General features: G+C 37.4%; 2 protein-coding genes across 4 annotated transcripts in view; one reads left to right on the forward strand and one right to left on the reverse strand.

Moving 5' to 3' along the window:
* LOC127121391 (alpha-1,4 glucan phosphorylase L isozyme, chloroplastic/amyloplastic) overlaps window positions 1-15,714 on the reverse strand; it is a 42,678-nt gene that overhangs the window by 13,766 nt on the left and 13,198 nt on the right. For 2 of the 3 annotated variants that reach the window (XM_051051893.1, XM_051051886.1), the window contains exons 1-3: window positions 1,853-2,317; window positions 198-436; window positions 12-113 (exon numbers count right to left, since the gene is read on the reverse strand). In XM_051051893.1, the coding sequence (XP_050907850.1) occupies window positions 12-113; window positions 198-436; window positions 1,853-2,096 (585 nt within the window). In that variant the 5' untranslated portion in view covers window positions 2,097-2,317. Of the gene's footprint in view, window positions 1-11; window positions 114-197; window positions 437-1,852; window positions 2,318-15,714 lie in introns of those variants that run through there. The other variant, XM_051051900.1, reaches the window with a different exon arrangement.
* Window positions 13,474-15,330, forward strand: LOC127095135 (uncharacterized). Its single transcript, XM_051033870.1, has 3 exons — window positions 13,474-14,174; window positions 14,325-14,625; window positions 14,668-15,330. Exons 1-3 carry the CDS (start codon window positions 13,474-13,476, stop codon window positions 15,328-15,330), a joined length of 1,665 nt encoding a protein of 554 aa, XP_050889827.1.

Consider the following 15,714-nt stretch of genomic DNA (forward strand, 5'->3'; position numbering starts at 1 on the left):
AGATGGTGTACCTGGTGTGCCACATCCTCTAATTTATAACTAAGCTGGCTTAAAGCCTCTGCATAGGGACCAGTTAGCTCTAAATTGCCAATTGCATTCAATAATGCTCTACCCTGCAAGATAGAACATTAGATGGAAATAAGTCTTAGATGTCAGTAATGTTCCAAGCTGGTCAAATCATTAAGGTAGCGCCCAACCTGTAAAAATTCCATTGAAAGGTAATATGCCTGCTTAACATTCAGCTTCTCATAGTAATCATAAGTAGCATTCCAGTTTATTATGAGAGCATCACGAACACTCTGTGCAGTTGCAATGAAAGCTTGTGGAAGCTCGAATTTCTCCGGAGAAAACAGTGGTGTGAACTCTGCATGATACTTAATACTTGACACAATGGAAGTAGTATCTGGTGCAAATGAGCTCGGAGAGGTTGTAGCTTCTAAGAGAAAAAATAAACAGATATTATTAATTAGATTGCAATGACGTTGGATGCTAGATAATTGGTTAGTAACATGCCAAAAACTCATGATCAACAAGGTAATAGAACATATTATAAAAAAAAAAGTGTAGCTTCCTGGTAAGAATTCGACCTTGTAACTTTAAGGGACGGATTTCATGAAACAAGTGTAAAATGATCATTAGTGTCACTTAATTAATTTCCGGTTCCCCAATTATTATTATATTATGAAAAATAAACTTGATTCCTCTGCTGGAAATAAAACAACAAAGCTGAAACAAAATAAAAAATAGATAACTGATCACATCATTATAAAGCATGATACTGAAGGAAAAGTAAACAAAAAAGAAGAAAGAAAGGCAAAACAGTACACAAAGAGCAAAGATTTTCTCCTAATAAAATGTTTCTAAATTTGAACTTGATTTTAATGCCGCAACTTTTTTTTTACCAAAAAAGATTTAAATGCCGCAATAGAAGTAAACAAATTCAAAACATAAGCTAGCTTATAGCATCACAAATTCACACAAAAAAATTAAACCGAAGAAAAATCATAGACCAAAGCTTTTCTACTTATAAAATATTTCAAATTTTCAATTTGATTACAATTTTCCGCAACTGAAATGAGCAAACTCAGATCACCAAGTCAAAACTTAACTCATAGCTAACTCATGCCATCATAATAAAGCATGATGCTGAAGGAAATAACAATTAAGAAAAAAGAAAGAGAACTAAAATAGTACACACGCATTCACATAGCAAAAGTTTCCTACTAATAAAATGTTTCTAAATTTGAAATTGATTCAATGCCACAGCTGAAGTGAAGAAAGTTTAGATCACAAATTCAAAACATAAGCTAACTTATAGCATCACAAATTCAAAACATAAGCTAGCTTATAGCATCACAAATTCAAAACCAAAAAAAATATGAAACTGAAGAAAAATCATAGAGCAAAGCTTTCCTCCTAATCAAATGTTCCTAAATTTGAACTTAAATTTCAATGCGCAACTAAAGAGAAGCAAATTCAGATCACAAATTCAAAACCTAATAAGCTAGCTTATATCATCACAAATTCACAACAAAAAAATGATACCGAAGAAAAATCATAGAACAACGCTTTTCTTGAACTTAATTTCAATGCCACACAACTGAAGTGAGGAAAATTTAGATCACAACTTCAAAACATAAGCTAGCTTATAGCATCACAAATTCAGAACCAAAAACGACACCAAAGAAAAATCATAGAACAAAGCTTTTCTCCTAAAAAAACGTTTCTAAATTTGAAATTGATTTAACGCGGCAACTGAACTGAGGCAAATTCAGATCACAGATTCAAAACCTAAGCTAGTTTATAACATCACAAATTCATGACACTGAAAAAAAAATCATATAACTCAGACCTTGTTGAAGTTCCTGATCCTTGACTTTCTGTTTAACTTCAATATCAGACACACACTTCACAGAGAAAGCGCTGCTTCTCCTAAGATTCAGATTATGCTTAAGAGAACGATCCTTGATGAGGCTTGTTCGGATGAACAACGACGAGGATCTGTAACTGATGAATCCGGAAATGGAGCTACGGCGAGAAACGGATTTGGTTACGGCGGTGGAATTTGAATGCAACCGCATTGTCGTCGAAGCCATGATTGGAATTTCTCTCACTCACTCACGAGCTTTTGATTGTTTGTGCCTCTTCTCTCTATAATAGAGGTGGTGTTTGTATTGTACACTGTACTCTTACTAGTGTTGAAAAGATAATAATGTGTCATCGAATCACGAGCTTTTAGCTTCTGTATTTTAGCTTTTTATTACTACCACGCACGCTCTTTTGTTGCCTGTTGCCACGTTATAGCACCTCCAAACGCGGGTCATGAAAAGTCTTTTTTTTTTTTTTAAGTTAAAAAAGCGCTGATTATGAGTATTTTTCCTCTTGGAGAAGAAAATTGACTTGTGAGAAATTAAACTCGGGCAACTTTTTTAGTTTTCTTTTTTGGTTTTAGATAAATTTATTTGACTATTGTCAAAGTTAGGGGTTTTGCGCTATCCGATTTAGATCAATTTTAAAATAAAATATTATTTAATTTTAAAATAAATTTATTTAGAATTTAATTTAATTTTGAATGATTAATTAAAAAAACTTGATTCGATTTAATTTATATTAGTTTTTGCGAATTATAAATTATAAATTTTGTTAATTATAAAAGTGCTAATAAATATAAATTTTATATAATATATAATATACTATAATATTATAAAATAATAATGATATAAATAAATATATTAAATCAAACTAATTATTAGTATTTTAAAAAAATAAGTATTATTTAATATTAAATAAATACTAGTACAAGATAACACACTAATAAAAAATAAATAAGTATAACAAATATGTTATTCGGTTTGATTTTGATCGATTTTGAAAAATCAATTCAAAATCAAAATCAAAATCGAACTGTTTTTATAAAATAGCATCTAAATATATTCAATAATTTTCAGTTTTTTGCAATTTTTAATTTTTTTTAAATCGATTTATATTTGTAGATGTTTTTGATTGGCTGCATTTTATGTTAAAACACTTACTGTACTTAGATGTCTTGACTGATGTCATGACATGCTTAAGTAGTATGCTGCATGATTAGCTAATACAGGATTTACTGGATGTCAAACTGAATGTTATGACATTCATTCATGACAGCATTTTCTGGATGTCAAACTGAATGTTATGACATTCATCCCTGACAGCAGATGCTAAAGTATAGGCTAATTTTTCTGTTATGTTTCAGTATTTATCTCAGACTGATTTTCAGGAAACTAACAGTTGTGCTAAAATTAAGAGACCAAGCATATAGCCTATTTGTTAGCACCCTAATGTGTGGAAATTAGGTTAACTTGATTAACCCTAATTTTATGAAATTCAAGTTCAAGGCCCAAGTACTGCATTATAAAAGGATGGCAATCCTACTTTCAGCAATTGTGCGATTTGAAGCGTGAAGAATTCAATATATCATTATATATCATTGTTGTACTTTCATTGTGTCTTGAATTAGGTTGTACTTGTGAGCCAAGAAATTATCACCTAGATGATTGCATTGGACTAGGGTGTTTATTGAGTTTTAATTGTTGTGTCACTCTAAGCTTTTAAGCGTGAGTGTGTGTTTCTTGATTAAAGCTTTTAAGCACAACCAAGAGTTGTTTGAAGCATATCTTCACCACTGACTTTAAAATTCTTAATGGTTGTAATCACTGCTGTGATTGAGGGGGAGTGAGTAGGTACTCAGGTCTTAGTTTAGATTGAAATTGCATTGGGTAGGTCTTAAGTGATAGGATTAAACTGGTGGTTTAAGTCCTGAATTAATACCTCTTATAGTGGATTTCCTCCCTGGCTTGGTAGCCCCTATAGTAGGTGTGTTTGTCACCGAACTGGGTAAACAATTCTCTGTGTCATTTACTGCTTTTTACATTTACTTTCTGCATACATTACTTGTCTGCGCAGAATTGGATGTCATAACATCCAGTGTGACATCGATAGTTGTCGCATTCGCGAAAAATAACCGGAGGGAAAAGACACAGAGCCGCCACCGTGCGTTATTTATCCCAAAGAAGGGAAAGGAAACGCTCGAAGTAAACCTAAGAAAGGGAAAGGAATGGTCTTACGACCAGAGATTGCTAGGATCGGGAGTCGGTTACGCAAGGGGAAGGTATTAGCACCCCCTCACGTCCGTCGTACTCGACGGGATCCACGCTCGAAAGAATAGAATAAGGTTGCTGATAAAAACTGCTCAAAACTGCACACACTAGAATAAAACAGGGGAAAGAAGACGGAAGAAGAGGACTCGGCAGGATGTCGCATCCTGGGCCTACGTAGTTTGTCAGACACAAACATCAGAGTCGACGTAATTCGGGGAATGGGAAACGTGTTCGCTAGGACATCGCATCCTATGCATACGTATCTTCTCTAACCAGAGGAAGAATCAGAGCACTCGTAGCTCGGCTAACGCATGCCGAAACAAACACTGAAACGAGATGTTGAGACGTCAAATCAAACTCACTTGGAAACGGAATGCCAATCAATGGACTTACATCCAACTCCACACAAAACAAACAAACGGGAAACCGAATGCCAATGGCTGGACTTACATCAGACTCCAAACACACACACAAGCAAGGAAACCGAATCCCAATGGCTGGACTTACATCAGACTCCAAACACACACACAAGAGGGTGGAAAAATAAGAGAGTGCCCGGAGAGATCAGCTCAATCTCCTGCCTACGTACCTCATCTGGTATGAGGATCAGGGCGATGTAGTTCCCCTTAACAGGGAAAAAAACTTTCCTAACCAGAGACTAGGGAGATAACAAACTAATAGGGAGACTACGACTCGAGCCTAGAAGTTGTCATACAAACGATCCCTATGTTGAGGTCTCTAATCAGCACCTAATTCGCACAGGAAGCAAGCTAGCCTAAACAGCAAGTAAACAAGCACCAGTGAACAGGTATCACACACTATACGCAAACAAGTGGCTCATACAAGGCTGGGCTTTAGTCAAGGGGTCATATCAACCTCGACAAACAAGCCAACACTGGAAGGGTATCTGATGACTCTTAACCACTGACATTGACCGTCAGGGTGAGCAGATGAAAAGGTAATGAGGGTAAGACCTCATAACTCTTAACCCGGGCCTGGGTGAGCTTCAATCAATGAAAACGTGGGGATCCAGAATGGGGGACCCTACTCCACTTGACTGACTCTATATACAAGGATCTTGGGTTAGGTTCAAGAGCGTCAGCACGTAGTGCGAGCATAATGAATGACTCAACGAGTAATAGGGGATTGATTGCTAATCCCTTCTATCTGTCAATTACCTCTTCACTTATGAGGACTTGAAGTACATGGCACAAATATAAACAATCACAGTCATTGTCTCTTAAGGAGGACTTCAGCCAAATGCCTGCCAAAAGAAACGATAGGGCTTCCAGACTACATGGAGTTAGAGGATGATTACCTAGGTGGTATGCCAACCACAAGCAAAGCAAAGCTCAAGCAATGAGCTAAAAGCGACTAATGTACCTGTACAAAAGTCAAACAAGTCAATATTCACATTCAGACAAATCAAACAGACAGTCAACAGTGGTTCTATATGTATACAAGTCAAGCTCTATGTGCAAACAACTCAAGTGATTCCACCAATGAACCTACAACACAATCAAGGTTAGTGCACAAAGTAATTGACATCTCAAGTCATGAGATTACATCAACCACTAGAACTAGTTGCTTGAACCTGAAATACAAAGCTCAAAAGGTGAGTACAAATCACTAGTGCAAAGACTAGGGTCAAAGGCAAAGCAAAAAGACAAAGCATAAGTTGATATTCAACATGAAGCACATTTGTTCAAGTAAGAACATGTCCTAAAAAGGACCAGACTCAAATCACAAGGCAAGGTCATCAACTAATCATGATAAGGCAAAGGCATACAATGTGATCAATAATGGGACATTCAAATGAGAAATGCACATTAAATCAGAAACACATCCAATGATCATGAAAATTTATATGTGATATCAACATGTTAATCACAATCATCATGCAAAAATCTAGAATCAGAGGAGCTTAATTGACATGGGAATGAAAATGGACAAGATCAACATCAAAATGTGTGACACAAATTGTCACACCATACATTCATGTGTCCAAAACAGAAATGAAAAATGCTAAAAATGCCAAACCAATTCTCAAAAATCAGGCAACATGTATAAAACAAGCATGTCAAATTTCAAGTTGATTGGATCAAGAATGAGCATTTCACAATTAATTGAATGAAGCATGGTAGATTTGCATACATGTTCAATCACCAATTCACAATAAAAAATCCAGAAACAACAAAATCAGGAAATTCATGCCACAAAATAATAGACATTCAAATGATCATGTAGGAAAAAATTTGGATTTAATTGGATTCATTTTCTATTTTTAGTGATTTTTTCAATTTGAAGAAATAAGAATGAATAATGTGAAAAATCAAAATATAAAATGGAATGAAAAGGAAATTGGAACAAAGCATCAGCAAGGATTGAACACACGTTCCTATGGTTATAGGCGCTACAGCATGAAATTAAAATAGAACAATCACCAGGCCAAGTATCGAACTGTGGATTCAGTGGTCATACAAGCGCTCAAATAAAACAATTGAGAAAATCAAAACATCACGTAGGGGAATAGAACCCTGGCTCACACGGTTACAAGCGCGTTTCACTAAGTGAAACGTGAAACGCTGCGTTTCACATGGGAAAATTAAATGGAAAGGAAAATCAAACTACAAGCGCAAGGGATCGAACACGCTCACTGGACGTTCATGCCTGCAAACCCTAAGCATTATTCCTGGCCGGTGGTTGACGGTGGTTTCCACCGTCTTCCTCAATGAGACCGGCGGAGCAACAGTGTCATTCATATTTTTTTTGCAGAATTTTACATGGCATATACCAATGGACTCGTCTCATCACGCACAACATGAATCTAACATCTATTAAGCCTAGTTTTCACTAACAAACCCGGATCGATCCAAAACATAATGTGCAACAAAATTTCAAATCAACATATCTCATGCAATACTCATCCATTTGCCATGAAATTTATATCAGAATTCTCAGTGTTAAAAGCTCTACAAGTCTATGTACATGGATTGGCAAATAGTGGAGATCGAAATTTCACCTTCTTGAAGAACAGTGCAATGATTTCGTGGATTCAAGTGCTCAAATCCTCCAGATTCACTCCTATGTTGATGACTTGAAGCTCTATGTATGAATTGATGCTTAAATCCCCTTGAATGCAGCTCAAACTTCAAGTTCCATTTCCATGTTCAAGCTTGGTGTATGCACAATTCTTGTCCAATTTCTTCAATCCACAGCTTGATCTGTACTCAATGATGATCAATGAACACGATTATGCAGAAAAATCAATGAGTTATGTGGAGAAAATTCAAATTTGGATTGAGAGAAAAATTTGGAGGGAAATGTGATTCTAGATCTAGAACTTGTAATAATGAACAATTCTGTTATGATTAAGCCTTTATACCACATGCTAATTACTTTGCTAATGACAATTAGGCTTGGCTAATGAAAATTTAATGAGAAATGAGGTGTTATGTACAATTGATAAATTCACCTTATGCATGGCAAAATGGACGTGAACAGTGCACATGCATGGTCCAATTACACTTAAAATGAACTTATGAACATGATGGAATGATCAAAAAGCTTGTAGCATCAACCAAATTTAAATTCTTCATTTTCCCTCCAAAACACTCATGTATGCACCAATGGTCATGTGATATTATTTCATGCAATGCAATGATGGATTTGGAAAATATTGGTCAAAAGAAGCAATTTGCAAAAAGAGTGGCCTAAATTGGAGTTTTGAATCAAAAGTTATGGCACTTTGAAGTTTCATGCACACTTGGTGATCATTTGCTCATAACTTCTCAATCATTCATCAGATACTCATGATCTTGGACTTTTTGGAAATGGGAGAGAAAGATATTCAACTTTCATGTTGACCAAAATTTCATTTGAAGCTTCTTTGATGTTGGAAAGTCAAGTTGAATGTGGTCCAAAAACTTGCCATTTTTGGAAACTTGAAATTACAGGTCACTTTCCATTTTTGGAAACTTTTGATCTGACTTCAAAATCTTCAATGTAGATGTTTGACATGATGAATAAACCTCTTTTGGACATGAATGAAGTGTCTCAAACCATTTCTCCACCTCCTAGCCCTCAGTTGACTTTCAGTTGACTTTTATGGGCTTCAGATGACCTGGAAATGTACTAATGACTTTTGAGCCTCTAACACTTGGCAAAGTTGCTTCAAAATGAACCTTGGCTCATATAAACTCCTTAGGATAGTCATGTGGCCTTCATCTCAAGGAGAAACTTGTTCTCTTGTACTGATGATTCTCTTGATACCAATGCTGGATTGTCATGATGCAATGCAATATGTAATGATATATGACCTAAAAAAAATGAAATGAATGCATGACTGGGGGGTGCAAATTTGAGGTGCTACAATAGTCTGTTACTAGAATTTTAATTGGCATCAGAGCAGGCACCCTGCCTGTTAGTTTCTGGGTGAGATCTAGGGACGTTACTTTCTAGTACCATGGACAAGGATGTAGGATTCTCAAATAGACCACCCATGTTGGATGGTTCTAACTATGATGACTGGAAACCTCGTATGGTAGCCTTCTTGAGGTCTCTAGATAGCAAGGTCTGGAGAGTTGTCAACAAAGGATGGGAACATCCAACGAAGACAGGTAAAGATGGAATCATTATGCAAATTCCTGAAGAAGAGTGGGACAAAGAGCAAGAGGCATTAGCCCTTGGAAACTCTAAGGCTTTGAATGCACTGTTCAATGGGATAAATAAGAACATTTTCAGACTGGTGCATCACTGTGAACTGGCTAAAGAAGTTTGGGATACTCTTAAAACAACTCATGAAGGTACCTCCAAGGTAAGGATGTCTAAACTCCAGATGCTGACTACTAAGTTTGAAAATTTGAGGATGAAGGAGGATGAGACTATTCATGACTTCCACATGAATATTCTTGAAATTTCCAACACTTCTGGAGGCTTAGGAGAGAAAATGTCTGAAGAAAAACTTGTAAGAAAGATTCTCATATCATTGCCCAAGAGATTTGCCATGGAGGTTACTGCTATAGAAGAGGCTCAAGATATCTGCAATATGAAGGTTGATGAGCTTATTGGTTCTCTCCAAACTTTTGAAATGGGCTTGTGTGAGAATGTTGAAAAGAAAAACAAAAGCATAGCTTTTGTATCAAATACTGAAGAGGATTCAGAAGAAGGAAATATTGGAGGTGATGAAAGTATATCAGAAGCTATAGCCATGCTTGGAAGACAGTTCAACAAGTTCATAAAGAAGATTGATAAAAAAGGTAGACCAAATGTCAAGAACACTTCATCTGACATCAGTAGAAGATCAAAATCTGAAGAAAAGTCCAACCAAGGCAAGGGAATCCAGTGTCATGGATGTGAAGGTTTTGGACACATTAGAGCTGAATGTCCTACCTTCCTCAAGAAGCAAAAGAAGGGATTATCTGTCACCTGGTCTGATGGAGACTCTGAGCGTGAATCAGAAGGAGAATCTGCAAAATATGTCACCGCAGTAACTAGTGTATGTGCCTCTGATGATGACTCAAGTGGAGATGAACTTACATTTGATGAACTTGCGGCTTCATATAAAGAGTTATGTGTCAAAAGTGCAGAAGTGTGTCTACAAGGAGAAAAGCAGAAGAAACTTATCAAGGAGCTGGAAGTTGAGAAGAAGAAGCATTTGACTATGATAGATGATCTAAATGGTGAGATAACCTTGCCGACCTCTAAGCTAGATCAAATGACAAAATCCATCAGAATGCTGAATAAAGGAACTGACACTTTGGAAGAAATTCTAAAGGTGGGACAGAAATCAGAAACCATGTCTGGTTTAGGCTTTGTTAAGGAACCCTCATCTGAATTCAAAAGCTCAAAGGCTGAAGTTCAGAAAATCAAGCAGAAGTCACAACCAATGTCACAACATCATGGAAACAGGAGGATTAACCATCAAAAGAAGAAATTTCAAAGATGGAGATGCCACTACTGTGGAAGATTTGGTCACATAAAACCCTTCTGTTACAGGTTGCATGGTTATCCTAACCAGACCCCTCAAGTCAGACCTAAGCAGAAGGCACCTAAGCATAATGCCCCTATCAAGAAACAACAATGGGTTGCTAGAATAGCTCATACATCTCTAAGGGCATATACCAAAGAAGACTGGTATTTTGATAGTGGTTGCTCAAGACATATGACTGGGATGAATAACTTATTGGTAGATATACAACCTCATCCTACCAGTTATGTGACCTTTGGTGATGGAGCTAAAAGAAAAATCAAAGGTGTTGGTAAGCTGGACAGTCCTGGAGTTCCAGAACTGAATAATGTGTTATTAGTAAAAGGACTAACTGCTAATCTCATCAGCATAAGCCAGTTATGTGATCAAGGCTTCAATGTACAGTTCACTAAGGAAGAATATGTTGTGACAAATGGAGAAAATAAGGAAGTTATGAGAGGATCCAGATCCAAAGATAACTGCTATCTATGGGAACCTAAAGTCTCAAACTACTCCTCAATGTGCTTCTTAGCCAAGGAAGAAAAGGAAGTGAAGTTGTGGCATAGAATACTTGGACATCTTCATTTAAGAGGAATGAAGAAGATCATATCCAAGGAAGCAGTTAGAGGAATCCCAAAGCTGCTTATTGATGAAGGAAAAGTCTGTGGAGAATGTCATGTTGGCAAGCAAACCAAGATGTCACATCCTAAGCTTGGACATCCTACAACATCCAAAACTCTGGAACTTTTGCACATGGACTTAATGGGACCTATGCAGGTTGAAAGTCTTGGTGGGAAGAGATATGCTTATGTGGTTGTTGATGACCATTCCAGATACACATGGATAAGCTTCATCAGAGAAAAATCAGATGCATTTGATGTCTTCAAAGATCTATGCATAAGACTCCAAAGAGAAAAGGATAGTAGCGTTATCATAATAAGAAGTGACCATGGAAAGGAGTTTAAAAATTCCAAGTTTGATGGTTTCTGCTCATCTGAAGGAATAAGTCATGAGTTTTCCTCGCCTATTACTCCTCAGCAAAATGGAGTAGTTGAAAGGAAGAACAGAACTATTCAAGAATCTGCTAGAGCTATGATTCATGCAAAGAAGCTTCCTATGCACTTTTGGGCTGAAGCTATGAATACAGCTTGCTATGTTCACAACAGAGTTACCTTGAGAAAGGGAACCTCTTCCACTCTGTATGAAATATGGAAAGGCAGAAAACCTACTGTGAAGTACTTTCATATCTTTGGAAGCAAATATTACATTCTTACAGATCGTGAACAGAGAAGAAAAATGGACCCCAAAAGTGATGAGGGTATATTCTTGGGATACTCTACTAACAGCAGAGCATACAGAGTTTTCAACTCCAGAACTAATGTCCTGATGGAATCCATAAATGTTATTGTTGATGATAAAGATGAAGAATCCAATGTCATAGAGGATGTTGGAACATTCCTTGAGACTTCAACAGAAAATGTACAGGATACTCCTCCTGGACTTGAGTTAGAAGCATCCAACAAGGTGCCTTCTATCTGGATCCAGAAAGACCACCCTAAGGATCTTATCATAGGAGATCCCAATAGTGGTGTGATTACCAGATCAAGGGAGAATAGCTCAAATTCCTGCTTTGTATCCAAGGTTGAACCTAAAAATGTGAAAGAAGCTCTGACTGATGAATATTGGATCAATGTTATGCAAGATAAACTGGAGCAGTTTAAAAGGAATGAAGTATGGGAGTTAGTTCCAAGACTTGAAGGGACTAACATCATTGGTACCAAGTGGATTTACAAGAACAAGTCTGATGAGAAAGGAGTAATCACTAGGAATAAAGCAAGACTAGTGGCACAAGGGTATACTCAAGTTGAAGTGGTTGATTTTGATGAGACTTTTGCACCTGTTGTAAGACTTGAGTCAATAAGGTTGCTGTTAGGTGTTGCCTGCATTCTGAAGTTCAAATTGTTCCAAATGGATGTGAAGAGTTCCTTTTTAAATGGCTACTTGAATGAAGAAGTCTATGTGGAACACCCTACAGGGTTCAGTGATCCTAATCTACCAAAACATGTGTACAAGTTGAGGAAAGCTCTGTATGGATTGAAGCAAGCTCCTAGAGCTTGGTATGAGAGGCTGACTGAATTTCTGACTACTAATGGTTACATAAAATGAGGGATAGATAAGACTTTATTTGTGAAGGATGAAGATGGAAAAATCATGATTTCCCAAATATATGTGGATGATATTGTCTTTGGTGGAATGTCAGATAGAATGGTGAAACATTTTGTTAACCAGATGCAATCTGAATTTGAAATGAGTTTGGTTGGGGAATTGACTTATTTTCTTGGACTGCAAGTTAAACAGATGGAAGATTCTATGTTTCTCTCCCAAAGCAAATATGCCAAGAACATAGTTAAGAAGTTTGGTATGGATAATGCTAGTCACAAAAGAACTCCTGCACCTACTCATTTAAAGTTAACTAAAGATGAAGGAGGTTCTAGTATTGATCAATGCTTGTATAGAAGCATGATAGGTAGCCTACTATATCTAACTGCTAGTAGACCTAATATTGCCTATGCAGTTGGTGTGTGTGCTAGATACCAAGCCGAACCCAAAGTGAGTCACTTAAATCAAGTCAAGAGGATTCTCAAGTATATTAATGGGACTTGTGATTATGGTATGCTCTACTCTCATGGCTCTGAGCCTATCTTATCTGGGTAATGTGATGTTGATTGGGCTGGGAGTGCTGATGACAGAAAAAGCACATCAGGAGAATGTTTCTTCTTGGGAAACAATCTCATATCTTGGTTCAGCAAGAAACAGAACTGTGTATCATTATCCACTGCAGAAGTTGAGTACATGGCAGTTGGAAGCAGTTGTTCCCAACTGGTATGGATGAAACAGATGTTGACTGAGTACAATGTCACTCAGAATGTCATGACATTGTTCTGTGACAATCTCAGTGCCATCAACATTTCAAAGAATCCTATCCAACACAGCAGGACCAAACATATTGACATTAGACATCACTTCATAAGAGATCTGGTAGAAGACAAAGTGATTACCTTGGAACATGTGGCAACTGAACTACAACTTGCTGACATATTTACAAAGGCCTTGGATGCTACTCAGTTTGAAAATTTAAGGGGCAAGTTAGGAATATGTCTTTCTGAGGAATTATAGCAACTAAGGATGTTAGGAATTTACTGTTTAATATTTCAAATTATTAAAAAATTGAAAGTGTGCGCTGATTGGTCAACAGATAATAGTTATTTCACTTGCAACAAGCGTTACTTCTTCCACTCTTTCAGCTTCCATTCAAGCAAGCATCCTCTCAGAGAAATTTTTCATTTCGTCTCTAAGATAGTCATCATGTCTCAACAATCCAACTCTTCTCCTTCCAAGAACATGCCTTGTTCTCCTAGCGCTGAACCAAACAACCCTAACAGAGAAGATCCTGTTGCTAACTCTGTGAATACCCCACATGCAAGAAGACCTAAAGAAACTGTATCAGGCTTCTCCTCATCCATCGTTCTTGAGGAACGAACCAAAGAAGGTCCCAGGTACGTTCACAATGCCATTGCCACTATAGTGACTAGAATACTATCTGGAAATCATGAGGTCCCTGGGGTTTCCATTCCCTTAAACACTATGGAACCTGATAGTGTTGCTGATCAAGAAAATACTGAGTCTTTAGGAAAGAATATCTCTGATGATGTTGAGCAAACTGATGCCCATAAGGAGCCAAATGTTGACAAACCCTTAGATAATGTGGCTGGTGAGGAAGTTCATGTCACTCATGATGCCAGTGACAACCCTAACTGTGAGGCTGAAACAATAGACCTGAAGGAATTTTCTGATAATGAGTTGTTGTCCTCTATCCTCCCTAGCATAGCCAAAAGGGTTAGGACTAGGAGAGAAAAGAAAACTGTGGCTCAAAGGTCCCCTAGAAAGAAGATTGATGTTTCAACCTCTTCCAAGACAACGGTGGCAGTCGAGAGTTACCTCAAGAGGAAAGTTCATGGTCCAACCAAATTTTTGAGCAAAGTGGTGCCCAAGAAAAAGAAGACCAAGTTTGTTGTTGTTGAGTCTGACTCAGATGTTCCTTGTAATGTCTCTGACATTCTGTCAAAGAAGAAGCCAACCACTAGCAAGCTTGCAGCTAGTGTCCCTGAGGTACCAATTGACAACATATCTTTTCATTTTGCTTCAAGTGTAAACAGGTGGAAATATGTTTATCAAAAGAGGCTGGCTTTGGAAAGGGAATTAGCTCAGAATGTCCTAGACTGTAAGGATATTATGGATCTTATTCAAGAGGCTGGTTTAATGAAGACTGTGACTCAGTTTTCAAAGTGCTATGAGATGTTGGTAAAGGAATTTATTGTTAATTTGTCTGGAGAATATGTTGATGGCAAGTCTAAGGAATTCAAGAAAGTGTATGTGAGAGGCAAGTGTGTAAATTTCTCTCCTTCAGTGATCAACAAGTATTTGGGAAGGCTTGATGAAGCTCAACCTGAGCTTGAGGTGACTGACAACAAAATCTGTCAAGTCATCACTGCTAATCAGGTAAGGAAGTGGCCTCTCAAAGGAAAATTGGTGGCAAGTAAACCGAGTGTCAAGTATGCAATGCTGCACAAGATTGGAGTTGCTAACTGGGTGCCCACCAATCATAAATCTACAGTTGCTGTAATGCTTGGAAAGTTTATATATGTTGTTGGAACCAAAGCCAAATTTGACTATGGCTCATATATTTTTGATCAAACTTTGAAGCATGCAGGAAGCTTCAGTGTGAAGGGTCCTATAGCCTTTCCTTCTCTCATCTGTGGTATTGTTTTGAATCAGTTTCCAAATATCTTAACTGAGAATGATTCTGTGAAGAAAAGAGACAACCCTATGTCTTTCAATCATAAGTTGTTCCTAGGTATCCATGTCCCTGACATTGTCATGACATCAGGTGAGACATCACGTGTAAGCAATCAGCCAGGTAAAGCTGCTGTCATTGCAATGCTCAAAGAAACCTGCAGGGAATTAGAGGCAAGGAAGCTGAACTTGGAAAAATTGATTAGCTCTTTGGAGATGACTGAAGGTGATGTGCTAGCTGATGGTGGAGAATTTGGTGAAGCTGCTGCTGTTGCAGAAGAAGCTGAAAGACAAGGTGAAGAGAGAGAAGCAGATGCCAGTCCTGATGATGGCACAGATGATTATGCTGACTCTGAGTCAAATGACTAGAACATTTCTTGTGTTTCTGATAATTGCTTGTATTTTTATTTTTTTTGGTCTATAATATTAAGTGTTGCTTTGGCAACATTTTTGACAAAAAGGGGGAGTAACACTTGTACCCCATGACAACAGATGTCTTTGAAGTTGAAGGTCCTTTAAACAAGAGGTTATGTTGCTGTTTGCTCTCTGCTTGATCTTCTCTTGTGTTGCTGCTGTTTGAAGTTTAACTTCTATGTTTGCTAAGGGTATTAGCTAATTTGATTCTCTGCTTGAATGTGTGCTTTCTGCTGCTGTGAATTCTGTTGTGATGCCAAGTTGTTTTAGCCAAAAAATTGCCAAAGGGGGAGTTTGTAGATGTTTTTGATTGGCTGCATTTTATGTTAAAACACTTAT

The sequence above is a fragment of the Lathyrus oleraceus genome, chromosome 1 (genome assembly GCF_024323335.1).
Source record: "Lathyrus oleraceus cultivar Zhongwan6 chromosome 1, CAAS_Psat_ZW6_1.0, whole genome shotgun sequence".
NCBI classification, from domain to species: Eukaryota; Viridiplantae; Streptophyta; class Magnoliopsida; order Fabales; family Fabaceae; genus Lathyrus; species Lathyrus oleraceus.